This window comes from Lonchura striata, chromosome 4, assembly GCF_046129695.1.
Source record: "Lonchura striata isolate bLonStr1 chromosome 4, bLonStr1.mat, whole genome shotgun sequence".
NCBI lineage: Eukaryota > Metazoa > Chordata > Aves > Passeriformes > Estrildidae > Lonchura > Lonchura striata.
In genome coordinates, this window is record NC_134606.1 from 61,986,703 (window position 1) to 62,014,187 (window position 27,485).

The 27,485-nt window shown below is 39.6% G+C and overlaps 1 protein-coding gene across 7 annotated transcripts; it reads right to left on the reverse strand.

The window, feature by feature from the left end:
• Positions 1-832: 832 nt before the first annotated feature.
• Positions 833-26,043, reverse strand: OTUD4 (OTU deubiquitinase 4). 7 transcript variants are annotated; one of them, XM_021549277.3, is made up of 22 exons: positions 25,754-26,035; positions 24,143-24,226; positions 21,206-21,256; positions 20,863-20,909; positions 19,070-19,142; positions 18,523-18,604; positions 18,151-18,295; positions 16,175-16,232; positions 15,674-15,791; positions 15,476-15,540; positions 13,693-13,793; positions 12,165-12,289; positions 11,868-12,048; positions 11,142-11,307; positions 10,200-10,320; positions 8,443-8,498; positions 7,737-7,895; positions 7,093-7,231; positions 6,003-6,082; positions 5,813-5,909; positions 5,127-5,167; positions 833-3,470 (listed from the first exon to the last, which is right to left on the reverse strand). In XM_021549277.3, the coding sequence occupies exons 1-22, from the start codon at positions 25,910-25,912 to the stop codon at positions 2,244-2,246; spliced, it is 3,375 nt and encodes a 1,124-aa protein (XP_021404952.2). In that variant the 5' UTR covers positions 25,913-26,035; the 3' UTR covers positions 833-2,243. The 7 variants fall into 7 exon arrangements, with proteins under 7 accessions (XP_021404952.2, XP_021404950.2, XP_021404953.2 ...); XM_021549275.3 differs by having other exon boundaries at positions 5,813-5,927; positions 25,754-26,034; XM_021549278.3 differs by having other exon boundaries at positions 5,813-6,082; positions 7,737-7,784.
• Between the last annotated feature and the right edge of the window lie 1,442 nt (positions 26,044-27,485).

Consider the following 27,485-nt stretch of genomic DNA (forward strand, 5'->3'; position numbering starts at 1 on the left):
TGTAAGAAGGATAAGGTAAAGATGTGGTTCACCTGTGTGTCACAGCTGATTATATGCTGAATGTTACATATATTAACAGGAGGATCTTGCAATCTAAAACATCTTGCCATAAGCCAGAGGTTGAGCCAATCAGTCTACTACTACTCCTTCAGCAAGAGAGGAAACTAGACTTACTTGATCGGTATCAGAGAAAATACACCTACACCTTCCAGTCCTTCACTGTCCTAGAGTAGCAAGGCAGTGCAGGCCCAGCTGAAAGAAGTTGTTTTTTAAACACAGATTGTAAAAGCACATTCCCCCCACACCTAGTTACTGCCATGCCTTCCTTCCCCAGTGTTTCCCAACAGAAAGTGACACTTCCATGTAGGAAGTGTCATTGGCTTCATTCCTGGAACAAAGCTTGTGATGAACTACCTGCTCTAGGACAGTGATTAGTTCAGTGATTGCTGCACAAATTTGGGGCACAGCTAGAATTTAAAATTCACCAGTAAACTCAACAAGCAACCCTCTTCATTATTTTGAAAGGAGTTGAAATGAACAAAGAATCACAAAGGTAAAAACAGTTAAATCCTAGTGCTTGTTTCGTTTTCTCAACCTGAAAAGGTGATGCTCGCCTCTTTTGAAATCCTGAATGAAAAAGTATTTAACTTAAAAAATAAAAACCAAAAAGCCTCCAGCATGACTCCAATGAACAAAAACTCCAAGTGCAGTTTATGGCTTCTTTTTGTTTGCTGCCTGCCATATGCTGTTTACTACAACTGGCTCTGTAAGAACATTTCATTTAATGCCATTTCAACAGGTTTAAATATATACATAAAATTTAGAAAGCAAGTGAAAAGACAAAACATTTATTTTAATTAGGGTTTTATACATAGCATGCATCTGAAAACAAACTCTTTATCATGTAACTATCACTCTGGTTTCTGCACCAAGGGTGTACAATCTCAGACACAATGAACGGGTACCGTCACCTATACTACTGTATACAGAGATATAAAAATATACACAACAGTTCAATTTTACAGAGCAACAGAGCTGAGTGAATACTGTGCACACTGCACTCTCCGAGCCTGGACAGCTGAACATCCAGACTGCAAAGGCAACAGGAACACTGCGGAGATCGTAACTGGGCTCAGAAGAAACAGCATCAGAACTCTGACACAGTGTAAAAATATAAGGCAGAAGCCACTTTCTTCTGAATTGTAGGGAAGAGCAGAGCACACTGAGACTCTCCATTCTTGCTTTTAAAAGTAGTTCCAGCAAGGAGTTGTACATGCAAAACATCAACAGTGCAACAACAAAAGAATACTGAACAGTAGCTCAATCGTACAAACTTAAAAAAATGTAACATGTACTTTATGCATCTCCTCACAAAATATCTAGGATTTGTCAGTGCATTAGTGTTAAAGTGGCATTAAAAAAACTTCTGCTATTATAACAGATGCAGAATTATTTTGGAAATGCATAGCATCTACATTTTTATTGTCTTTGTAATTATTCAGTTGGCATAGGCACCATTCTAGTCACACCAGCATTAAGAAGAATTGATGGTGGAAACAGCCGTTCTTATCAGTTCATACACAGGTATTCTTGACTGCTTGTCTTGATTTTGATTTCAACAAATAAATGTTTTTTAAAATTCAAAAATATACCCTATGATTATGAAAAGAACTATATACAACATACCTAAGACACAGGGTTAGCTGGCTGCCATACGTGTAACACACAAAAGAAACATTCAAGTTTGACAGATTATTTTTTTCTTTTTGAGATGAAAGGCCTTTGGGTTGGAAGCATATCAGAGACAACAGTGCAGTAGGCTGAGAATTCCTTTAGCTCAGTTCAGAACTAAGGCATTGTATGATAAAATATACATTTATATTTGGTGCAATGTTACCGTCAATTTTAGAATCTAGATCACATCAAATGCTGTCATTTGTCACTCTAGTAAACGCACATACCCATCTTCTATCACAAACGCAAACCTTTGTGGGGAAAAAAAAATATCAAACACTAAATCTATTTTTCTTTTTTTCTAATTTGACATTGAAGAAAAACTGCTAAGCCAAACTCTAGAATCCCCCCAAAAACCCTATGGTACGACTTGACATCCTCCTAGTCTTTTTTTGCCAAAAATTAGCCCAAAATTAAACATATCATTGAAGTTCACTAAAAGGAAATTAGGATTTTAAACTGCTACTTCAAATTACTTTTTACTTAAATTTTCCAATTATCCACTCATTTTATGCTTGCTGCCCCCTCTGATTATCTCCCAGTGTTGCCCTTCTCCTGTCGTTCCTATATGGCTGCCCTCTAAAGTTTCTCTGATACTGGTAGCCGTCATCTCTGTTTCTGCTGGGTGGTCCTTTCCAGGCCTCCTCATTTCTTTGGAACTGGTATCCTCCCCTGCTGGAATAACCCCTGTCAGGTCTGGGCCTTCTGCCTCCTCCGTAAGTCTGGTTGTAGAACTGCTTGGATCTGCCACTCCTCAGCATGTCAGAAACCTCAGTGTCATCTTCAGAGCTCTCCTCCCTCGTTCTCTGGGCCCTGCTTTCCATCTGCACATTCCCAGCGCCCTTGGACTCTCTCCCTTTAGCAGGCCTCTCCTTCCGGCCGGGAGTGCTGGGTTTCAGTTCATTTTTGGGAGGTTCTGCCAGCAGTGGCTGCGTGCCAGGCCCTGCCGTCGGCCTCTCTGGGCCCTGTGTCTGTGGAGAGCGATGCTGCTGCCCGGCTGCTTTCTGCTTAGGAGTGGCCGAAGGACAGGTTTGCTCCAGCTGAGGGGCCCTGGCTGAAGTGTCTTTCGGGGTCCCTGCAGCAGCCACTGGGAATGGGACAGTATTGGGGCCGCTGCCACTGTTGGTCTTCTGGAGCTGCTCTGCACAGTTCACTCCAGGAACTGGAGGGCTGCATTCTTTGCCCACATACATGCTGGCCGAGGTGCCAGCTGCTGCCTCTTTGTCCTCAGGAGACAAGACAAGATTAGGTCTCGCTACTGAATTCTCAATGAAACCCTGAACTGGGTACCCATACCAGAAGTGAGGAAAGAAAGGAGGTGCTATTGGAACAGCACCTAGAAAGTGATTGTGTCCAAAGGGTGGCTGCGGGAACATATTTTTCCCTCTCAGGGACTCCTCGTAGTTCGCATGAAGAGCTTGCGCTGGATTCTCCGGTTCGACACAGACCTGTCCTTGACTTTCTGTCACCTGAGCTGAAGGTATGATCAGAGGCAGTGATGGAGATCTGTCAACCTGTGGAATCTGACCATTGGACCTGGCCTCGGTCTGGACAGCAAAGTGCCTGTTTGGTCGTGCAGTTTCATTTTCGTTCTGAGCAGGAGCAGCCTCCTGGAACCAGGGGTTGTGCGGATACACAGGAAGGGACACGTTTGGGTACATTCTACAAGCAGCTAAATAGGCCTGGTGCAGGGGGTACAGGTAAGAATGGGGTGCCCACATGGGACAACTGTATGCCTGCAAGACAGCAGGAAAAAAAAAATTTGTATCAGTTATTTGGTCTTTGGAATGTTCAGAGAGACATAAAAGCACACCAGTCATTTACCATTTCAAAAGACTTAATTATAGGAGATAAAAGTGAATTTTCTTTACAGTGACTGCCCTCAATTCTAAATCCTATGACTTTAGGATGCTGTTCTTATTTTTTGCTTCCTTTCCAAATGCAGTTGCAACGGGCAGCAGTTATGATTACTAAGAAAACTTAGTAACGATTTCTAGATGGTTAAAGACATAAAGTTTGACTTAGTAAGTCATGTTCTACCTATGTGTTTGAAACATCTCAAACTCGTTTTCCAGAATCACACTTACCAATTGGCAATTTTTTCTACTAGACCTCCCTTTGCAAAGGCCACAACACTAAAGTTGTCCACCTCAGGTGGTGATCCCTCTCCTTTTCTCTACTTCCATGTTAATGAACTGGACTCTGTAGAACAGTTCCTGGAGCAAACCATCCTGAAAAGCCTATGCAGAACTCCTCTGCTGGAGCCCCTTCCCTCTCAGTGTGCAGTGGAAGGGTGTGGGCAGGGCAGGTCTGGAGCAGAGCAGCAGACAGACAATGCAGAGGCTATTTCCTGGGCCTGCTGTACCCTGTGACACCAGTGCAGCAGCACCGCCACTAGAATGTGGGCTGGGACCAGCAGATGGTGCTGAAGCACCAAATGACAGACTAGATCCTAAATAATCCACAGCAGCTGGGACTCTCCTTACTGCTAAGGAAACTCACACTGTTTAAATGCAATGTGGTGACACTTGCTAATTAATGACTTACAGATTTCCTATTATGCACAGAGACTTATATTAGGCAGAGGTATCCAATTTGCATTTGAAACTGCTGAATATTCCCCTCTTTCCATGCCCAGACACAAAAGAATATTGTTGCCAATAATAATGGCCAAAGTCCCATTAAATAAGTCCAAGAGCTCTCAGCACCTTGCTCCAAGTCATCTGCCTGACAGAAGAAGTAAGGAGGCAAAAAAGGAACATATTTTGTGCAGAAGAGAGAAAGAAAGCAAACAACTTTGCCTCGCCAAGAAATGGAAGATGCTGGGATTTGGCTAAACCTCTTCCCCCAACCACACACACAGATTTGCACCACATGTGCACATAAACACTACTATAATTACTGAAGTAATAGAATACTATTATCATTAACATGAGCATAAAGAACAGACATGCAGGGTACTTAAGGGAGTGTCCCCAGGGAAAGATTTTGGGATCTGTACTGCAGTGGCTTTGCCAGTACACAGCCAGGTTTGAAGTCTGAGGGCAGTTCTCTCATTCCCTATGCATGTCATCCAAAAGAACTATCTTCACATTCACAATTTATCTGTGACTTTGTAAAGCACAGTTTGCTGGCTGTACAGCCACAGGTGGAAACCAAAAGGTCTCACTATGCTACTGACATGAATTTGATTCCTGCTGACTTGAAGTGAGTGCACTGTGGACAACTGCTGGAATCCCAGTAACAGAACACAAAACTAAGTATTTCAATGTCAAAGATGGACTTGAAACATACACCTGCAGCAACAAAACTTCTGCACTCCAAGTACCAACAATTATTTACAAGTGATTTTTGTAACAAAAATGAAAACATAAGGAAGCTTGAAGAGTTACCTTCACACCAAGATTGAAGAAAAATCTAAGAATATTCTTATCTAAAAAAAAAGAACAAAAATATTTATAAGGACCTAAAATATTTCATCTAATACAAAAACTGCATGAAATTCCACTTCAGTAGAGAGCACCGGTATTAAGTTGCTACTTGCATGTCTTCAATTGATTGGTTGGGGTTTTTTGCCACAATAAGATATCTAGAACACAACAGCAGTTTCAATTTCAGTTTTAACAGTCCGTGAACTTCTAGTTTTTAAAGAAACAGTTCACTAAACAAACACCACTGTGCAGTCAGCCATGAGATGTTCTTTATGGACATACCTTGCATTCATAGTATGCCAAAAGCTGTATTTTCCCAGATCAGTAAGGAAATACTCAACAGCTTCCAAGCTTTTAAGTGACATAAGCAAACCTATTACTCTGACAGAAGCAGTTCTCCAAAGATAATTCTTAATATGCACAAAACCTCAAGTTATGATGGGGCAAGCCGAGAACTACAGAATGATCCTATCAGATTTCCAGGTGTGACCACCTGAAACAGTCACAATGTTGGCAATGCAAACTAAAGAGTTACAACTCTAATCAATATTCCCTCCCACATCTTAAACCAAAAAAAGTTGTGTTTTTCTACATTTTAAGAAAAGAAGACCTATCAGAAAAAAGGGTGTCAAATTCAGACTTCTCACCTTTAGGTAAGTCTTCCCCAGTACTACACAGGGAGTAAGGAGGTGCAACGGCTCTTTCTCCCTTTTCATTAAAAGGGAATCCAGGGTATAGCGGATCCTGGTAGGGATTCAGAGTCTGAGGCAAAGGCATTAAAGGCTGGTTAACTGCTTGTAGCCACACAGGAACTCCAGCACCTGAAGCAGATGTTACCTGAGCCTGTGATACAATAGAGTCAGGTCCTGTTGCTGGTCCTGGCATCAGTGAAGAAGCAGGTATTTGGGTTGGAATACCTAGAGGGAAAAAACCCAACATAGATACATATATATATAAATATGTATATATATATATATGGAACAGGTATCAATGCCTATCTGTATATACATAAATAATCACAAAGACATCAGAAAGATTTGATGCAGCAGATTCAAATTGCAGAGAATAGTTTTCAGAAAGAATGAAACAAGGAAGCTAAGCTTTCCAGAAATAGCTAGACTGATCCCTTGTTTCTTTTTAAAATTATGAATGCCAGAAGGAAATAGGAACGAGGAAAAAATGGGGGGAAATGAAACTTTCATGTGAATTCCTGAAGTTCTCATTCTGACTAGTCATTTAGAATCAACTCTGAATCTGAGCTTAGATCAACTGGGCTGCACATCTTCTGTCACAGACACAGTCAAGTGAAACAAAATTGTAACTGTCACATGTGAACAAAGCAGGCTGATCTGAAAGCTGGTTCTTGTACAGAAACAGTAGTGTGAGAGAAAATTCAGCACCTGATCTAATGAGCACTATTGATTCTAAGCTAACTTCACAAACCACAAGAAATGCACAGCACACCAAAACCCATTACATTGGCTTTGCAGCTCAGATCCAAATGGATCTCATTGGTTTCACACATACAAACCCCAAGCTGAGTCCTCAGGACAACCAAGGAGCCTATTATTACACGGGACAGAGAGCACAAACACCAGGTGTCAATGTGTTGACAATATAGTCTACCTTAAGCAGATCCTCAAAACTCAATGCTATCCACTCAAGAGGGAAAACAGCCAATTAAGTACACAACCCTCTTAAAACTTCAGGATGGGAATCAAGCAAACTGTACATACAGGCAATCAAAGATCTATTAGAACTCTCACTAGCTTTCAGCAGTGAGAAACTACATTCCTATGCATGGAATTCCTGCCTTTAGAATGTGAAATTATACGAGACAGTGTCTCCTGGGGGACAACTTAGCGACAAGAGTTGAAGTATTTTCCGGGGTTAGTAATTTGTGATTTATGTTAGTATCTCTGCAAACCTGCTGGTCCATATGTTGCTGGCTCACTTGGCCAAGCTGGCACAATGGCTGGTACAGAAGGCACTGCTGGAGGTAAATGCACCTCAGAGAAGACTGGAGAGGGTGTCGGAGTTACGCTCGGCAAGCACTCAGTCAGGTTCTGTAAAAACAAACAAATCTGAATCCCATCATGGCTGGTGACGCTGATGACTCAGCCTTATCTGGACTACCACCATCCCCACAGGGAAGTAGTAACTAGGAACACACCCAAAGAGACCTGAGCTGCATCACTGTGTGAAAAATTCTGCTCTGAGCTCTGCCCAGCCATGCCTGTACCACAGAGCCACTAGTGCTGGAACCACCTCCTCAAGTTTTACATTTAAGTATTTCCCACCCAAAAGAAAAGCCACCCTCACAAGCAATTACCAATAACCTCAGAGAAACCAGAAAAGGAAAAGCTATAGAATTTAAAGGAAAAAGCAGTTACCTTGACAGAAAGATATGAAATAACCCCTCTCTCAGAAAAGAATAGATATACTTTTACTTTTCTATCAAGGGCTGTCCTTTATGCTGGACATAACATATTCCTAACTGTAAATATGAAATTTTAGCATTATCACCATAGAAATTACTGTGTAATTAAAAGCCAGTATTGTAATACATACGTGGCTGTGATGAAGCTCCCCTTTGTCTGAAGTCTCCTGACTGGAAAACTTTGAAATCAAACAAACATTTCTTACTTGCTCAGCAACAATCGGAGAATCTGTTTTTACTTGTTCCAAAGGAGATGAAGCTTTTGGATAACTCTCATCTTGACTATTCTTCTAAAGCAAAGTTAGAAACAACATACACAGCTAGTCTAATAATAAGATTAACTTTACAAAGAGTTATTCACAAACAGTAAACCACACTCCATACAAAGTGGGCTAAGCACCCATCACATATTATACTAGCGTGACATTTTGCTCATTGAAAGGACAGCAAAGGTTAAAAGCCAACAAGAGGCCATAAATCTTCACTGAACTTCAGAACTCATGGTCTGTTAGCACAATAGCTATTAGCAAACATCAAATCTTCTGTGGTCCCATTATACTGAAAGTACAGACTGCACTAAGCAATTACAAATCCAGATTTGTAAGTGCTCTCAATAGCCCAGGTTTGAGGACTCTGATTGCAGAGAAAGACTAAGTATAGTTTACAGGGCTGAGGAAAGCCGACAGAAATACAAAGTCTCCAGCCTTAGGAGAATTTCACTAAAAGCTGTAAAGCAGCAGCAGCAATCACAGCTCTAAAGGCAGCTATTGCTCTGCTAATAATGTATCAGAGAAGCAATAACATTAAAAAAAAATTTGGTCTTTTCTTTAAGATTACCTCAGATGAATTTGGCTCAAGCTTCTGACTTAAGTGGATCTGTCTGGAATTTGACTCTGCAACACCAAGACATAACCTAGTAAATGAACCATTACACCACTTATGGCTATCACAACTTAAGCCAGTTAGTTTGTCTTTCCAAAATTAAACTTTCAAAACCAAACCTATACCTTAAGTATATATTATTTCAGAAAACTTAAATTTCTATTTTTACCAAAGATCAAAGCATCCTAAAACAAACAGTTGGTCGGGCAGTAACAGAGCAGCTACTTCAACCTGGGTTCTCCAAGCTCTACAGTTCTTTACTGACGTTTGGAAACCATTTCAGTGATGCTTGGGAAAAGCAGGAACGAAACGCAGCTATCCTTTAATATATTGCTCCTAATGAAACAGAAGTTTGTACTTTGCTTAGAGGGAATGTGCTGTGATTGGCATTTTCATATTCAAGTGTTAAGATAAAAGAAGCTCAAAGTCTTGTCTACTTTTGACTGAGTAAAAACAGTTTAGAATGTTGCAGTGGATTAAAAGATCTAAAAAAGTTTTCAGACTGCTGCACCAAGTTTCATTCCTGAAGCACCAGCAAACACTTCAGTGGGGAAGCAGTGTTAAAAAACAGTCGGGACATAATAAGATCTGAATAAGCTCTTCACATTCTGGCTTATGTTCAGACCTGGCTACCACTGCTTTTCAATCAAATTCATTCCCAGATTATCAATAGTAGATATAGATTCTTTAAAAGCTTGTTATATACTCTGTCAACTAGACAGCAGTATAAATGGAAACAGTATTGATTTTGAGAATTACTGCCAAATCCCCAAGCAGCAATAGGAATCCCTAAACACTCAGAAGGAAGTATACTTGATTCCCATAGGATTGTTACTCTAGTTTCACAAGAGGCAATGCAATCCAGAGTGTCACAAAAAGCAGAGAAAGCTGGACATGCCATGCACTTCAGTCAAATTCATCATGACAGTGAAGTCTTTACTTCCTCTCCAGCTTTCTCTATGTGAACATTCCTTAAAAAATGTGAACGTTCCTTAAAAAATTCCTTTGCAATTAAGAGATTTACTAACTACCTCCTCCTGGCACCTACAGCTTTCTTCTATTACTGCCACTTTCCACTTCCTCACAGAGGAGGAGAAGCTTTCAGTCCATGAGGAGAAGCTGAAGTGTTGTAACCAACTGGGGGGAGAGAGAAAACCCTAACAAAATTTGGGCCATGTGACAGAGCTTTCTACTGTAAACAGGTTTGTTTTTCCAATCCTTCTGTACCCTTCTTCTCCCCTTCCTCTACTAATTCTTATATATATATAAATATATAAAATATTCTTATATAATGCTAATTCTTAACCATGCCACAGTGAATACTTTTACCTGCTTCATAAATGGCATAAAGGGCATAAGGCTCCTCCCACTGGCACTTTCTGCCACACATTATAGAATTTCAAAAGGATCTAATTTAGGGTAGCTCTGATAAGTCTTTTAGTTTTTCCTTTTCCTCTTCCCATTTACTACAAGAATTCCAGCCAATAGTCTACTTTCTCAGCCACATTAACAAAGCAGGGAAATGTACTTTCTTCAAAAATCACACCCATCCCAGTTTAATTTGGCACTGCTACTTAGGATATCTTCCCCCTCATTGCCTAAACAGATGCCCCGTCTTGAATAAATTCTGAGACTGGTAACAAAATGAAGCAAATAAAAAAAAAACAAAAAACAAAAACAAACAGCCATTATCTAAACCCATTTAGTTTTACCTTTCTCCTTCTGCTCTTCCACCTCTGCTGTCCACTTGCTGTTTCTTCTTTCACTATTCGAGAACTTTTTCTGGTTTACATTATCCACAGTCTGTGTAGCAGCCTGACAGACTAATTGGTTCTGAAGAAGTTGACAAAAGCAGAAATATCACTTTATGTAATCAGTCCAATGACACTTACCATCATCTGCTATGATACTATAATGCCTTCATTACAAATAATATTTATGTCTGTGATAGGCAGAAAGGGGAAAGGGGGGGGAGTCTGGCTCAGTATCCTGCATTCATCCACTCTTTCTCATTCATTGCCACATTTCGCCAAGTACCCTTTAAGAGCATTCATGTCACTAGCTGATGTGACAAAATCTGTTTCACTCAGACAATAAATCACATCCTCCTCCTGCAGGTGAGCAAACACAGCAAACTGTTACTACTCAGGAGAGAGCAACCTCTGTCCCTTAGGCTTCAGTCTTTCACCTAGTCATTCTTCCCAGCCTTGTTCTTTCTGTTTGCCCTAGGATTTAAACCCAAAAAGCCCCACACATCTCTAGAACAAACCTATGTGGAGAGTCGCTCTTTACCCACAGGATCTGCTCGCTTCCCTGGATGTACTGAGATTCCCAACCACTTTTATTAAAATTGCATCAACAGAATGATCTCTCCAAAATCCTACAAATACAGATGCTCACGTGTCTCCCATATTTACACACCTAAAGCACTGTGTGGTGGATGTTCAATTATTCCCAGGATAAACTACTGTGTTTATTTTCTTATCTTTAACATATAAAGCATTGTAGATACTTCTAATTACAAAGCAAGAGCAAAATGAATATCCTTAATTTTTGAATTGCAGTGTGATTCAAGGACAGCAAACCAATGGCTGATGAAGGGCTCACAGACAAGTATGGAAAGTGCACTGTTAATTACAAGGAATGCAGCATACATTGCAAAGAGCAGGAAAAGCTTGTTCATCCCGCTGCTGGATCTCATAAAGGGAACGAGACTCCTCTATGGCCTGCTTCTCCCTGCGCTCCTCTGGAGACAGCCCAAAGTAGTTACAGTCCCTGCTGCCATGGCTCAGCTCCTCGCTGCGCTCGCGCTCCACTTTCCTGTGCAGGGGAAAAGGAAGCAGGATCACTCGGACTAAGAAATTCTGGATCAAACCCAAGACAAACTCATGGGTTAGGAGAAAGGAAGAAGATGCAAGTATGGAAATAGAAATTCTGCTGCAGCAGCCCAAGGAATCAAAAAGTCACTACCAACAAATGCAGGCAAAAGAGTCTTCTAATACTCCTTACAAGTGCTAAGTCAGAACACAAAGCAGTCCCCTATGACAGGTTCAGCAGAAGCTGAAAGAAGATCTTAGCCATGCCCAAAAAGCACTTACAACGTTATTTCAACCCCAACCAAAAACAACTACAACATAATCCACACTAACATCCACTTTCCAAGGAAAAATGTGGCTTTGTAGGCAGTTTCTGCCATGCAAGAAAAAAGAAAATTCTTTTTCCCGTGCTTGTGTGTATTCTTAAGGACTTGGGACACTTCCTAAGAATTCAATGGCACTGTATTTCAAAAGGGTATGCTGGAAGCATCTGAAGCAGGTACCTGGGCTTCCAGAAACTCAGTTAAGTATTCAAGGCAGGGAAGATGCTGTTTGCAGATTTACCTTGCAGACTGGGAAGGATTCCTGCCCGGAGTTTTTTGCTCATTTGAGGTCTGATGAGGTTGGGACCCAGAACCCAAGAACTGGTGCTGCCTGGTTCCCACAGTATGCTGAAGTCGAGGAGGTAGTGCTGACTGGGGTTTGATTGACTTGCTCTGATTCTTTGGCCCTCTGCACTCTGCATCTGTGATAACAACGTGGAAACAGGTAAGACTTTTGTTTTAATAATTTTTTAAAGCTCTTTGGGACAAAACATCTGACAAAGAAGATTCTGCCATACAAAGACAGGTACAGTCCTACCAGGCTGAGCATTCTGCCCCCATGTTGGGTAAAACTTTTTTATCTTCTTCCCTGGCACAGTGTTCCAGCCCTCCATAGGAGAGGTCTGTGGAAGAGGTTTAAGGCTCTTCAGTGAGACGGCATGCCTACAAAACAAGGAATTATGGAGGGAATAATATCTTAAAAGACCAGACTGGAGTTTGTGTAAATTAATACCACATGTTCACTAATATTGACAGATCTTTCCATTTTTGAGAACGTTATTTTCAAAGTCCTTTGCCTTTATTATTACACTCAAGCAATGTGCAGAACAGCAAACCCTTTTTTATTCCTTTTTACATAAAACTAGCAAACTGGCATAAACTTATCCAGTAAAGAATGATCAGCCATTTTTGAAGTGCTTATTGGGGCATTTTTGAATGCCTTCAGGGCTGACAGAAAAAGAGAATGATCCCAAAAAGCAATATACTCAGATAAAGCAATACTTAGATAAATTTATTACCAAAGCTGTAATAAGTACCAAGATTGAAAGATGTTACATTGATGGTATATATCCCAGAACAATTACTGCCTTTTTAATTGAGGATGCTAGAGGATGATCCAGGCAAATGTTAATGTTATTTGAAAAATTGTTTATTTATATATTTATTCTATAGTAATATTATAATGTATAACTATAATAATTATAATAATTATTCTATATTAATAGAAAAATGTAAATACATAACTAGTATAATATATTCGTTATATATTTACATTATTCAAACAGGTTAAATTCCAATTTAAAAAGGATTCAAACTGCAAGATACTCCTCAGATCTCATAATTCTGTTTAATGGTGATCAAATAAGATAAATGGGCATCTTTCTCATTTACCTTGACTGAAGGTGTTTCCTCCTCCCAAACTGCAATCAGTGTGGGTTTTTTTGACCCAGAAGTCACAGGATTTACAGCAGAGCAGTCTCAATCTACTCTCTCCCTGCCTACTCCCCACCAAAACACACCAACAAACAAAAAACCCCACCCCACACAACCAAAACCATCAAATTCACAAACCACAACAACAACTTCAAACACTTTTTTGTCCCAGGTAGGGCAAACGTGATGCTGATCTAAACAGCAACTTGGCATTCTGTATGAAATCAGGCAGAGCTACTCAACCACCAGAGGAGCTCAGTGCTTTAACAGACCTTTCAATACAAAAAGCTTGTCACAAATCTAGCATCTAATTATTAATAACAAGCAATACCTTATTAGCCTGGCATCAAACTGTTTAGGAATTACTCTTGTGTACAAAAATTAAAATACTATTGATGGAACTACTGTTCTACTCTGCAAGTAATACCCAGACTACTTGGCATTACAGAAAGAAGTATGGAATGATAATCAATTTTTCCTTGTTTTAATAGTATGCTGCTTTCTTAACAAATTTGTGGTAGTAGTGCTCGAAGTAAAGAAACATATGCATTTCAGGGGCTGAAGTTAACTCTGAACCAAAGTAATGCTTTGTTCAGTTTGGTGCTCCTTTCCAAAAGAGATTAAGCACTCACTTTGCTCCAAGCTCTTCTACAAAAACAACAACTGGCCCATTCTCTGAACAAACTTCTTGAATATGGGCATTATAAAATTTCCCATTATGGTCTAAGCGCACCTGTAAAGACCAAGAAAAAAAAAGTGGATTAGCTCCAAAGATGACTGTGAGAGGAGCTAATTCTTTAAAATATCAACAATGAGAAACAAAACTTTGGGCAATAGAAGTCCTGAGAAATACACATCACAATTCAGTAAATGCATCAAAAGCCAATCTTCAATCCCTATTGCTTCTTCAAAAAGAAATAAAAATACTATTAAAACAAACACACACACGCAACTCTAAACAAATAGACCACAAACAAACAACTTGCTGAGGAACCCTACTTAATGAAATATGCTTTTCAAAACCACATGAGAAAGTTAAGAGCAATCAGTGCAGCCAGGCTTTTCAGTTTTACTGAAAACTCTCTCTCAGAATAAAACTCAAAGCTTTTACCTATTAAAATCCACTTCACTTCAGTGAAACGTAGTCTAATGAGGAACATAATGAAAACCAATTACTTCACGAGTTATTCTTCAGAAGGTTTAAGATCAAAAAAAGTTCTTTAAACATGATCATAGTGTTAGTTGTCTGACTGACATTTTGTGTTCTTAAAATTCTTCTGCTGAATACAAAATAAATTTCTTCATGTTTCACTACAGTATTTGACTTTACAGTTCTATTAATTTTGTCAACTCTAACTTTCACTATTCACTTCATGTTTTCCTCATGTGTTTTTATCCTGTATGTTTACTGTCTTGCCACATACAAGAAAATTTGGCAGAGAGACTATATTAATTACCAGAGTGTCTCCTCCCAAATCTGTAAATAAATACTAAACAAGACAACCTTAGGGTCTTAAATGTACATTTTAAGGCTGTACTATCAAACAATAAATAATCCATTTGGCATTAGGCTGGTTTTGTTTGAGGCCCAGGGGGTTGAGGACTTGTGTCTTTGTGGAGTATTTTGTGGCTGGGGTTTTTTTTTTAGGTTTGGAGATGTGTATTCCCTGCAGTTTAGTCACTATGGTTGATTCCATTACACAAATAAAGAAGTACAAACTGAAAGAGCCTCTGTGCTACATGATTACCCCAACTGAATATTTTGTCATTAATAACTTTAATAGATGGTCTAATATCCTATAAAGAAACACATTTAGCAGAGTACCACCAGTTTAACTAACACACTTAAGGAGAGTAATCTACAAATTGAGAATTTAATGGCAAACTTTGGCTCTTCTTAAGCAGCAACACTTAATACAAATCTCTTTATAGAATTTGAAGACCAATAGTGTAACCAACACCCTGAGAGGAAGAACAGCCCAATTGCAGTAACTAAAGCAAGCCCAGCTGCAGGGATCTTCAGTAACTAAAGCAAGCTGTACTTTATTACTTGGAAGTACTGAGATTTTTATCAAAGCCAATGTACAAAGATTAATCACTATCTCCAGTGTCAAATATAAACACATGGATATACAGTTCCATGCTTAATGTTGAAGCTCCCAGTCCTCTTATTACAAATACTCTTAGAGTTAACCTTGTGGTTTTTTAATGGTGCAAAATTGCACCTATCGGTTGTATTTTATGCTGTAAGTCATGAACACTGCCAACAATTAAAGAACAGGTATATCCTCAGCTGAAGATACAACCCAAGAGTATTTATAAAGTAGCAATATCAAAATAGTTAACAAAGAGGGAAAATGGACATCTTGAGCAAAATGTTAATGTGTCTATAAACTACAATTCAATATTACTTACTTTACATTTATCTCCAATGGAGTATTGCATGCCAGCAGCAATAGAAAAATCTTGTTTTTGCTGATCTGTAAATACAGAAGCAGTAATATGCTGTCAATTTAAATATACCAAACTGCCTCTTGCATCAGTTCTTCAGGAGGGCTTCACTTCACACAGCTTGCAAAAGCTGCAACTCTGCAAAAATCTTCTGTTACTCACCCCATTTGGATCGGAGCCAAACATCGTATTCAATGTTTCTGTAAACCAAGGGATCAAGTGATTTCAGAACCTTTTTAGGCAACGCCAATGAGGTGGGATTCCCATTGCTCTCAAGGTGCTGCGTGGAACAGAACAAAGTGCTAAATAGTCAACTGCACACACATGTCCAGCTTTGCATATTTCAATCACAGTGCTCAAGCCTTGCACTGCAACACAGAAATGCTGAAAATACATAGAGCATAAAGAGCTTTGAAAAAAATAATTAAATGGTGTTCTTTTAACTGTGCCAGAACAAATCTAAGAACTAAGCAGCACTAAAAAGGACACTTACCCACCCACCTCTGAGTGCATCAAAAATATACGTTACTTTCAAAGAAACGTGTTTAGAATATTACATGTTAGGAAAGCTAGTAACTCAAGAGTCTCTCATGAACATTAAATACTAAAAATATAGCTCAGTACAAGTTATTAGAAATAAAATAAATCTCAACGGATAAATACCTTGTTGCCAGAAAGAGACTTCATTCCATTCATATCACTAACTGTTGTAGCTTTACTTCTGTAATAGGACAGAAGCAAGTTATGTTTTCATAATGAATTACAGCATTACTGAGGCTTGAAATCAGGTAAGACACATCTAAAGGGGATTAAAACAGTGATTCTACCATTCTCTATATATTCTCCTGACAATAACCATATCACAGAATATCTTCATCACTTGAAGTGAAAAAGCTGTCTAAAATAAAAACTGTACTTTTAACTTTCTTTGATAAAGAAATAAGATTTTGGGTTTAAGTACAAGTTTTAGGAAGTCTATCTTATGTGTGCTTTTCTGTAATTTAGGAAAAAAAAAAAAAAAAAAAAAAAAGCAAGGGGTGGAAGACCAGGGAAACAAAAGTCCTCTTAAAATTTTTGCAACTACATGAGGAAAACCTTGCAAAAGTAGACATTAAAAAAACCTCAAAACCTACTCTGTTAGTTAACTTCCATCAGGCATTCTAATTTACTCTTATTTTCTACACCTGACATCACCAGAAAAAAACTTTCCACAGAGAAAGTTCCAAGTATTTTTCCTACAACAGTTGTAGGCAACTGTCAGCATTAACTTCTCCTAAAACTATTGCACTTATTAACAACATGATCAAAACATTTATGATTATAAAATGAAAAGAATCTTCTGGAAAACTAGCTTATGAAATATGCTGAAGACAACTTCAGCAAAACAAGCTTGTTTTCAACAAGCAAAAGATTTAGGACTTTGTAAACTCAGCTAAGTGTCTGTAATTTGTGTTAACTGGGTAAAGAGTCATATACACACACGCCAGCCCCTGCATTATAGGACATATGGTTTAAATAAAAAACATTGAGTTTCACAGTCTCCAGTGAGCATATGACCTGATTTCCAAAGGTGCTAAGGAGGTTAGCAGGATATTTTCTTAGGAATCCCAAAGATACAGGGTACAGCTACTGCATTTGAATCCCAGGAAAGCTCCAAGAACAGAAAGGAATAAAGATTTCCATTAGCTGACATTTAGCTATAATAATTGTTTCCTCAGGCAGAAATACTTGGTATTTTAATTGGCAACATTCCCTAGTATTTTTTTTTTCCAAACACAAAAATAAGCTAATCCCTTTCCCAGAGCTTTTCTTTTCCCTGTGATGATTTCCATTATCTTCCTTTCTGTTGTTTTCAACCTGTGGGAGAAACCAGCTCCCAACAGCTCAAAGAACTTCTGTCACATGCCACACAGCAGAGCCCTAGGGAAGGACTGTAACAATCAGTGGGAGGTGGGGACATGATCCACTGATGCAGCATCATCTCCACAGTTTCAGTGGAATTTCATACAAGCCAGAGTCAAGAACCTTATTAAACAGAAGAAAAACTGCCAATATGTAAGTGCAAAAATGGCACTGTGAATGACTGACTGTGCAAAAGGAGTTAGGTCAAAATCTCAAAGCTTGCTACAGCATCCAGCAAAAAGAATATAAACCCCACTTCCTTATGATCCAGATCAAAATGGAGCAAGCTGTATCTATATGTCTCCATCAGCTTCACCTCAAGCAGGTATTCCAGCCCCCAGAGGTGGAAGCCACACAAGTTGGATCAGATCCCTGTAACTCTACTCAGCTGCAGAGTAAGCCAAGTCATTCTCACGGAGACTGGCACACTGACAATTCTCCCAGACAATTCTGCTACTCTAAACAGGAAGAGGCACATGTTGCAATGGCAATAATCCATTATGTAAAGAGACTCAAAGCTAGATTGCAGGAAGAACAGAGGAAGGCCAGAAGCCTGTCCTTAGGTAAGCAACGATTACACATAGCATTGTTTCACACTTCTAACCCTACCTCTTTGTGCTTCTTTCCTTAGTAATTTTTAAACGTTTTCAACCCTGACTATTGGATTCCACTATCCACCAGAAATTCAGAAAATTCATTTAACATGTGCTCACAGGCAACTTTTCAATTTAATTCACCTGTAGTTGTCATCTTCCGAATCAGAAGCAGACACTTCACTGCTCCCATTACTTTCTTCCGTCACACCAACAGCACCACGTTCTGCCATGATTTTCTTTACATCCATATCAAACACTTTCTCATAGAGCAACTCATACAGCAGAGCTGGGGAAGAGGAGGAGAAAGCAGAAGAGCAAAATCAAGTACTAGCTAAATCAGTTTTTATTCCACTATTTCAGACAGCAATCATACAGTCACTGACAACTCCAACTGAAAACCAAGCTACTGAAAATAACTATAATAAACTCCCATACAGAGCCTTTTCCTGAAACCTAACAATGAGATCTTTAAGATTTTTGGTAAAAATATGTTTCTAACAGCTTAATACTTACACTGACACAGAGCAGCCTTCTCTGCATACTCTATGGGATACACAATATCATAGTGGTTTCCACTTGAGAAGCACAGCAACACCTATTAAAAAAATCACATGGATATTTTAGGCTTTGCATCTCACTTTTTCATAAGCACTACCTTTAAATTCAATTTATGACACCCATGTGCTTTGCGGTCTTTCAGGATCTCCATGTATCAATAAAACGATCAAAATATTTGGTGGATGTACTTTAAACCAAACAGAACTTGAACAAAAGCCAAAAAAAAAATTAAGGCAAAGATTAGTGACTGAAAATTAGTGTTTTCAGAATTTTATATTAGTAGGAAGATATGTCACGCCCTAAATATATCCTGTTTATTTAAAAAGAAGTGTTACATGTATTAACAGCACAACTGCCTTAACCATGCACAAAATAAACTGCTAAAACTGAATTCTCAGAACTTTTAATTGCGTTGAATGATAAAAGTCACATGCAAATACTTCTGTTTATAAAGTAGTCTTACTTCAGCCTGTCACAATAGCCATGATTTTTCTTTTTTTACCTTATCAGAAAAGCCATTTTCAGTTACATGTGAAGGAGAAGCATTTGGCTCCTGGTATATTATGAAATCTTTCCTGGAAGAAAAAAAAGCAGCAGTTAAGAATTTATTTTAAAAGTAGTATCAATAACAATTTGAGCATTGAAGTCAAATTCAAGGCAGATACATAACCACAGGAAACACTTCTGAAAACACAGGTTTCTCTACTATAATCAATCTCTATCATGATTTTAAGCTTAAATATTTTCTCTCTCTCCCTTTCATCCATAACGTTCTCTTACAGTTCTTTGCTTAACAACCTGTCACCTCCTTCAACTTCTTTGTCACATAGGCAAAAATGTTATCAGTCTTACAAAACAATTTAGTATATTCACAGTTTCAGGATTAAAAAAAAACAACAACTTTTTACAACCACTCAGAAGCAATTCTGAAAGGCAAATAAGACTCATACACTTCAGGGAGCAAAGAAAATTCTACCAGATAACTAACCTATATTTGAGAGAGGTCTGAGCAGTGAAAGGGTAATCAGACCTATTTGTACTGAATTTCTATCCTATGCCTGAAAGGTCTGGAAGTCACTTACAGGAACAGAACAGGAAATTCTTACTTCCCTTAAGTGTGCCAGCAAGCAGGAGAGGGAGCAACTCTTTCCCCTTAACGCCACCACTATTCCTGCTTTCCCTAACACTCTAAATTGCCTTTTCAATAGAAGCCTGTCTTCCCAAAACAAGCACAGCAATAACTACTCTTGTGTGTCACCTCTGCAGTGAAATACTAAGTAAGAGTTGCACCTGTGCCACAAAACCTTCCTGATGCTTTCAATGGATATTTCAAAAACCCACTGTTATTAACCAGGATTTTTCTCTATTAATTTATCAGCTGTGGCCCTGGATACCAGTGTAGCACAACTGCAAAATAAACTACTCCTGTTTATGAGAATACATTTCTCATGGCCAGAAATACAACAGATCACAACCATCCAGTTTCTGATGTGATTAGGCATCCAATTCTGGTGACTAAAATTGAGTTATATTCCTCTACAACCTGGCTCAGTGTAACCACCAGACCTTTTCACTAAGCCTCTTGAGCCAAGTTTTGCTCTGACTTTCAGCTCAGTCCTCCCCCATCCACGCAGGACACGCAGCTCTGAGCTGGCCATTCACCTCAGAAAATGCAGAGATAGAATTCCATACAATTTCCCACACACAGCACTCAAAGTGCCAAAGGTAATATTTAACTAGTTTGATTATTTCCTCTTATCAGCTGTCTCATCAATAGACAAAGCCATCAATTTACAGTAAACATTTCGAAATTCTGAATCTTTAATAAGTTTATAAACAGCAGACAGTGAAGATGCTGTGGATTACTCACTCCCTTGCACAATAATTAGAAAGCAGTTATAAATATTCAGTGCATTGTTTCTCACTACTTTGTGAATAAAGATTTAGTATCTAGGAAATGGGTACAGCTCTCATATGAGCAATAGGGTCAGTACTAAAGCCTTGGTGAGTAACAGGAAGAAAAGTAATTTTAACAGAAAAACTAGGATACTAAAATTAACAAAACACAAACTGTATGAGATTACCCACAAGTGCCTGTGCAACTGAGATACATGGCATTATTGCAAACTCACTTTTATATTTTATGTAATCCCTTGACAGATGCAATTTTCAAATATATTTATAATTTTAGAGGACTATGTTATGGTACAACATAATTATCTTTGCTGTTTGAACCGATTTACTAACAAAACAACAGGAATTATCTCAGTAAAACATATTGAAGGGTTTTCTTACTTGTACATAAGAGAAAGGGCACTTATTTCTACTTGTCCAACCCATTCCTGTATTGAAAACAAAAGAAAACTAAGTTCAAACAAATATACAATTATACTTCCCCATAAGCATATCAAGAGGTGCAATAAAGCATTGTTGAAAAGAAATATATGAACACTGACTCTGGAGTTCAACAGGACATAAAAACACAATCACCAAATAATTTTACAGTAGAGAGTATGTACATAAAATTCATGTAATTCAAAGACCTAAGCTCATTCAAAAACACTTCAGAGGAAAAGAAAATTCCAATTAGCCATCAACTTCAACAAAAGCTTTCTATTATAAATCAGGTCTAACATACCTGTGGATTTTCCAAACTTTTTAAATAATCTTCAAATGGCCCCTCTATGAACTGTATTAAAAAAAAAAAAAAAAACAGCAGTAATTAGTAATTTTGAATAGTGCAGCATATGGAATCCCCAACCTGTGATCCACTGTACCAATGGGAACGTACCACTAGCTGGAAATGGAAGTTTCCCCTGCCCTCACAAAGCTTACAACCTAAATATAAAGGGGTGTCGAGATGAAGGAATGAACAGCCAAACACACAGGTTTGCCTTGCAGAAAATAATCACATAGACAGCTTTCAAAATCATCACACAAGTAAAATAAACCAAACAAAACCCCCCAAAAAGAAACTCAGCAGACAAATGGGGAATCTGGAAGAAAGCAAAGATGATGTGATGTAGATGTTTATGGGCAATTCATCTAAGGCATGCAAAGCATCACTGAAGAGAGAATTGTGTACTTGGATTCAAACATTTGTTAAATAAACAACAATGGACAATCAGAAACAGGAGTCCCATTTCTGTAGTATGGAAGCAGTGGTAAGATCTAGTACAGGCAACCCATTCAGCACTTTTTCCTCTGTTTTGTATCACCTCAAACTGCTTTTACTTTCAGCAAAGGATGCAAACAATCAGGTGACACTTCAAATGCCAGCCCAAGAAAGTGATCCTTCAACTGCACTCCCTAACACGCATGAGGAGGCCAAATTCACATTTGCCAAGAGCAGAGAAAGATGCTGCAGCAGTTGAGACATCTTAACTTCAAAGTGTTTCAGCCACACAGGTCACAGAAAGGCTGCTTTTAAAAATTGCTCTTTAGTCACTATCTGCTTGATTTACCTGAAATAAAGATCCACAGAGGTGAAAATCAAGAAAGAAATCCCTTTATGAATTTGAGCTACAAGCTGGATGGTCTCTTTACCCACAGTGATTAAGAAACAAGATAATAAGGAGAACCGAGTGGAGTAACGAGATTAAAAGTTCTGCTTCAGCCATTTGGAAGTGAGAACAACTACCTAGCCTGGCCCACATTTTTAATTCAGATAGAAGCAATTGGGTGTGAAGCTAAAAAAGGTAGATCAGCCAAACATGATCACAGACAGCAGTTACTTTTTGTGCCAAAATTAAATGACATGAAGATAATGCACAGAGGAAGAAAGGAAGGACACCAGGAAGTTCTCATAGGAAACTGAAGAGTTAGAGAATGTATGTAACACAGCAGCAATTCAAGGTAACACTGCAAGAAAGGCTGAGGATGGAAATAAAGATGGTGGCTGCACTCCTGAAATCTTGGTTATAACAGTATCAGTGGAAAGAAAGACAAAAATTTAAGCTGAAATTATAACAACAGAAAGAAGAGGAACTTCAGGAAGCACCACCATGTCAATAGAGCATAACAACTGAGGAGGCAAAAAGTGAACAGCTGAACCAGGAGATTAGGGGAAGAGGCATTTGTTGTTTATGCTGTTTGGGTTTTTTAAAGAGAGATAACAGTGGTGTATTCCAGACAGAAAACACAAAGCAGAGTGAGAGACAGAGGCAGCAAAGGAGATCAGCAGAGCTGAAGTGAGGTTTCTGTGGGAGGAAGAACACTGGGAAATGAGAACAAATATGAAACACCTACTCTCACAAGAAACTTTTAAAAAGGAGACTTTTCAGAAGGAAAGCAAAGATTGACAGAGGACATGTCATACTTTGGGATAACGTCTGAGGGGGAACAAAGAACACTGAGACCAGGAGTTTGGATGAGAGAAATCAAAACCATACTAAAACCAGCTAGGGCTAACAAAGCAGTGATGAGAAATAACAATATGGGAAAAACACACACTTAAGAGTCAAAAAGGGCATGGAATTTCACAACACTACACAATGGAACAAGAGAACAGAAGTAGAGAAGCAGATATTGGAATGAGCAGGGTAATTCTAGAAAGGGATTAAAAAGTCAGCAGTGAGAAAATGAAGTAAGAAGAGAGACATCCAAGAGTTAGAAACAACCAGAAGGAGTCAAGTCAGAGCAGCACCGTCCCAGAGAGATCTGCTGTATTTTATATCACTAATTCCTGATAACTTCCACATTTATGTGATCACTCATATTAGAGCTGAGGGGGTACTATGTCAGAAATTACAGCACAAAGACACACCTTTATTCCTACCTTCCTTCTCTTCCCTATGCCAGCGCATACATAAAACAGTCTTTGTATTTTGGGTCTGGGTAAATTTAGAACAGAAAAAAAGTGTAATAATCTTCTAGTAACAAATCCTCCCATACTCACTCTCCCTTGAGACTCCCCTGTCTCAACTATTTCTGTCCTGGAAATCAGGTAACAGTATATACACTAGAACCCATACAAACAGAAGCACCATTATTGATCAATGTGCTTTTAAAAGGAAGGAAAAAAAAGTAATCTGTAATGTAAACACCAACAGCATTGACCAACTATAATGAATATCAAAATATTTTGCATCCATGGTTGATGAAAAGATTAGTTACAGATGTTCAGGGAAAAAAAAACCTACAGTGCCAATGCATAATAAACTGCAGACCCTGAAAAAAATTTCACTAATCTCAGTTAAATCCCTTATATACTGGAAAAGCAATTAATTAGCACAGCAAGAACATTTTATTACTTTACTAAAAGCAGGCATTACACTGAACTAAAATCCTGATTATAGTAGCTTCAGTATAGACTATTGAAGATTAAGTTTGCTTTTCTTTCTTCATAAGCATTCAAAACTTCTCCCACATCACTCCAGTCCATGAAGTAGACAAGCCTCTCCAGGCTTTGGAAAATGAGTTACTACCACATATCTGCTAATTAACTTAAATAGCACCAACTGGTATTTAGCTACAATGAATACTGCCACAAACACAGGGAAGTGCAGAATATACCAAAGTGGAAGGAATAAAGTAACTTTTCTTAAATGCTGACAAAGAAAACAAAAATACTTACTGCTTCAAATTTCTCCCTATTTTTCCGAAGATAGTCTACACAAGCCATCCTAACATCAATGTGTCGAGACTGAGAGTGCAACACCTACAAAGGGAGAAAGAGAACAAGGTGACATTGGATCTCAGGAGTTTTGATGACAGGCCACAAATAATTAATGACTGCTGTCTAAATACAGGCTTGGAAATACTCTAGCTTTATTTTTAAGAATATTTAATATGCATACTCATTCAGCAGCAACATCTTCAGGCAAGTCAAACCTCAATTACTTAATAAAAAATTAAGTAACTGCAGAATTCACAGGTTTGCTAAATTCAAACCTTCAATTTTATGAGGATTTACAAAGCAAATGAATATCATTTATTGTTAATCTTTAACTGCCTCCTTTGTAAAGGACTTCAGTTAATTGAAGGAAGTTACAGCAGGAATGGATGAGGAAGCCTACCAACATGCATTCATTCAAACAAAATCCAACCAAGTCTCACAGTGCATGTTTACCTTCTCCTCAAGAGGCGTGTTGGCCAAACACTTTTTTGGAAGCCAGGAATTCAGTTCCCTGAATATGACACCTATCTACCTCCCATTCAAATCTCTACTGGAAAACTATAATTTTCATCACATGTTACAAGTTATCTCAGTACAACCTAGAGAAGTCCCAGACAATTTAAGCTGCAGTGTCTCTTGCAGTCCTTACAAACCACCCTTAAAATAAATCACTTCCAAATTCAGTTTTTATGAATGAAGAGAACACAAATGAGACCAAATTTGCAGATAAACACTTAATAACTCTGAATTAAAGACCTTACTTTCTTAGAGGTCATTTCCAACCTAAATGATTCCATAATAAGATTGGGATGTTAAAAACATAATAGCTGAAATAAGTTTTATGAACACAGAAGTGTGAGAGAAACTTTCTAAGTATTAATTAAAAAGTCAGAATAGCAATATATATTTTATATATATATATTCTCTTGAGACAAAAACCCCCACCCACTTCCAATGAATAGTGTTTGCTTGCCTGAACTTATCAATTCAGTGGGGAAAGGAATTTTTTTTTTTTAAGTGATCTGTGTATAATTAGCACAGGAATCTGGGTTCCCACAATCAGAAGCACCAGAGCTCCCACTGCTGTTTGCTTGTACTTAAGACAAGATGACGCTGTCGCTTTTTTTCCTTTAACATTAACACTGAAATGGGGGAGGGGAATTCAACAGGAAGAACAGAAAATAAATTACTCACTTTCTCTAATTTTACAGTCAACTAATTAACAAAACTAAGAACGTGTCTTTTCAGCTCTAAATTCCTTTTCCTAGACAATCTCATACCCAGCAGTTGTATTTCGATGTTGAGATCTTACACTGAAAAAAGCTCTGAGGAGGCGGTGGAAGGTCAAAACAGATAAGGATTTCTTGGTGGCAGGAGGCAGCTGAACACCCGTAACTTCTCTCACCTCGCAAGGTGGAAATTATTTTTATAAAGTCACGTTTCTCACTGGCACATGACTGCACAACCCTAACCTATACCTGTCTGCGTTTTAACACTAATTACCACCCACTAATGAGATCCGCTTCCCATGCTTTCGTGAGAAGGAGCTTTGTTTATGTAACCAGTTACCTGCTCGGCCACAGCCCTGAAAAGGCAGGAGCCATCCTTGGCCACTTTCTTCCTGTACAAGCCCTGAGATCGCAGGTAGCGGTCCATGGACGTGTCCCCGGGAGCGTCGCTGCCGGGGTGGCTCTGCTCCCCTCCGCCGGCCCTGCCCGCCGCATCCATGCTCACCGAGGAGACCGCCGCACCCTCCTAGTCCCACATGGCGAGGAGAAGCCTCGGCGCAGCTCCGGGGCCGGGCACAGGTGCAACAGCCGGAGCGGGGGGCAGCGCTGGCCCGCCGGCAGCCGCAGGAGCAGGAACGGGAGCGGCAGGAAGAGCGGCAGCCGGCTTCGCCTTGTCCACTCGCATGTGGGGAGCGCGGAGAGAAGCGGCGAAGTTTCCTGCGCGGCCCGGACCCGCGGCTGCCCGGCCGCTGCGGAGGGCCGGGGGCAGCTCCGGCGGGTCCCGGTGCGCGGGGAGCGGGCGCGTCCCGGGCGCACGGCCGGCCTGCGGGCGGAAAACAAAAGGGAAAGGAAGGACACGTGCGGCCCGCCGGGAGGGAGAGAGGCGGAGGGCGCAAACAGGAGCGTAACCTGGCGCTTATTTTCACTTTCAGCCCGGGCGCTGCTGGGAGCCGTAGTCCCGGAGGAGGAGGAGGAAGCAGGAGGAGGCGGACACAGCGCCCGGGGCCGGGCTGTCAGCCTTGCTCCCGGTCAGGATCATTCCATTGCTTCTTAGAACCAACACCGCGGGAGTGGCTGGTGGAAAACTCGGCATAAGCCGGCAGTGTGCGCTCGCAGCCCACAAAGCCAGATGTAACCGGGCTCAATCCAAAGCAGCGTGGGCAGCAGGGCAAGGTGGGGGGGACTCTCTCCCCTTCTGTTGCCCTCTGCTGAGACTCCACCTGGAATATAGTGCCCAGCTCTGGTGCTCCCAGCACAACAACATGGAACTGTTGGAGCAAGTTCAGAGGAGGCCACGAAGTTGATAATGAGACTGGAGCACCTCCCCTACAAAGACAGGCTGAGAAAGTTTGGGCTGTTCTGCCTGGAGAAGAGAAAGCTGCATGGAAAACAAACAACAAGCTTCCAGTATCTGAAGGAAACCTAAAAGGAAGCAGAAGGACTCGGAACTGTGATGGGACAAGAAATAACAGACTCAAACTCACAGGGTGGAAATTTATGTTAGATATTAGGAAGAAATTCTCTACTGTAAGAGTAGTGAGACACTGGAGCATGTTGCCCACAGAAGCTGTGAATGCCCCATCCCTGGAAGTGTCCAAGGCCAGGTTGGACAAGGCCTTGAGCAACCTGGTCTAGTGAGAGGTGTCCTTTCACAGGGAAGTGGAGTTGGGACTAGATGATCTTTAAGGTCCATTCCAACCCCTTAACGTTCTATGATTCTGTCTGATATCTAATCCACAGTATGTGCAGTATCTGTGTCTAGGTAGGTTTTATTTGGTTTGGGGTTTCCCCCCAACAGATGAGATTGTAAGATTATTTTTTAACTCCATCCACTTGCAGGAAAGAAGATGAAAATAAAACTGAGAGAGTAAAAGAGGGCTTGATTGAAAATGGGATTTTAAAAAGCCACTGCCTTTCAATACTCCTAATGTATTAGGTTTTTTGCATGCCACTCCTAGTTGTAAGAAGCCTAAACATTTGTATCACAACCGCATGATTAAATTTTGCTTGGCATTATAAACAGGATTTAGAAGGTTTTGATGCAAAAATGTGACAAGGAAGGATGCTCTTCA

Coding starts and splice junctions, on each gene's coding strand:
- OTUD4 (XM_021549272.3), bottom strand. CDS start 25,912: ATGGATGCGGCGGGCAGGGCCGGCGGAGGGGAGCAGAGCCACCCCGGC. Junction 18,296..18,522: donor GAAGGCTGCTCTGTGTCAGT/GTAAGTATTAAG, acceptor CCTCTTCCCCAG/CTCTGCTGTATGAGTTGCTC. Junction 7,896..8,442: donor TTGAGCCAAATTCATCTGAG/GTAATCTTAAAG, acceptor ACTTTGCTTTAG/AAGAATAGTCAAGATGAGAG.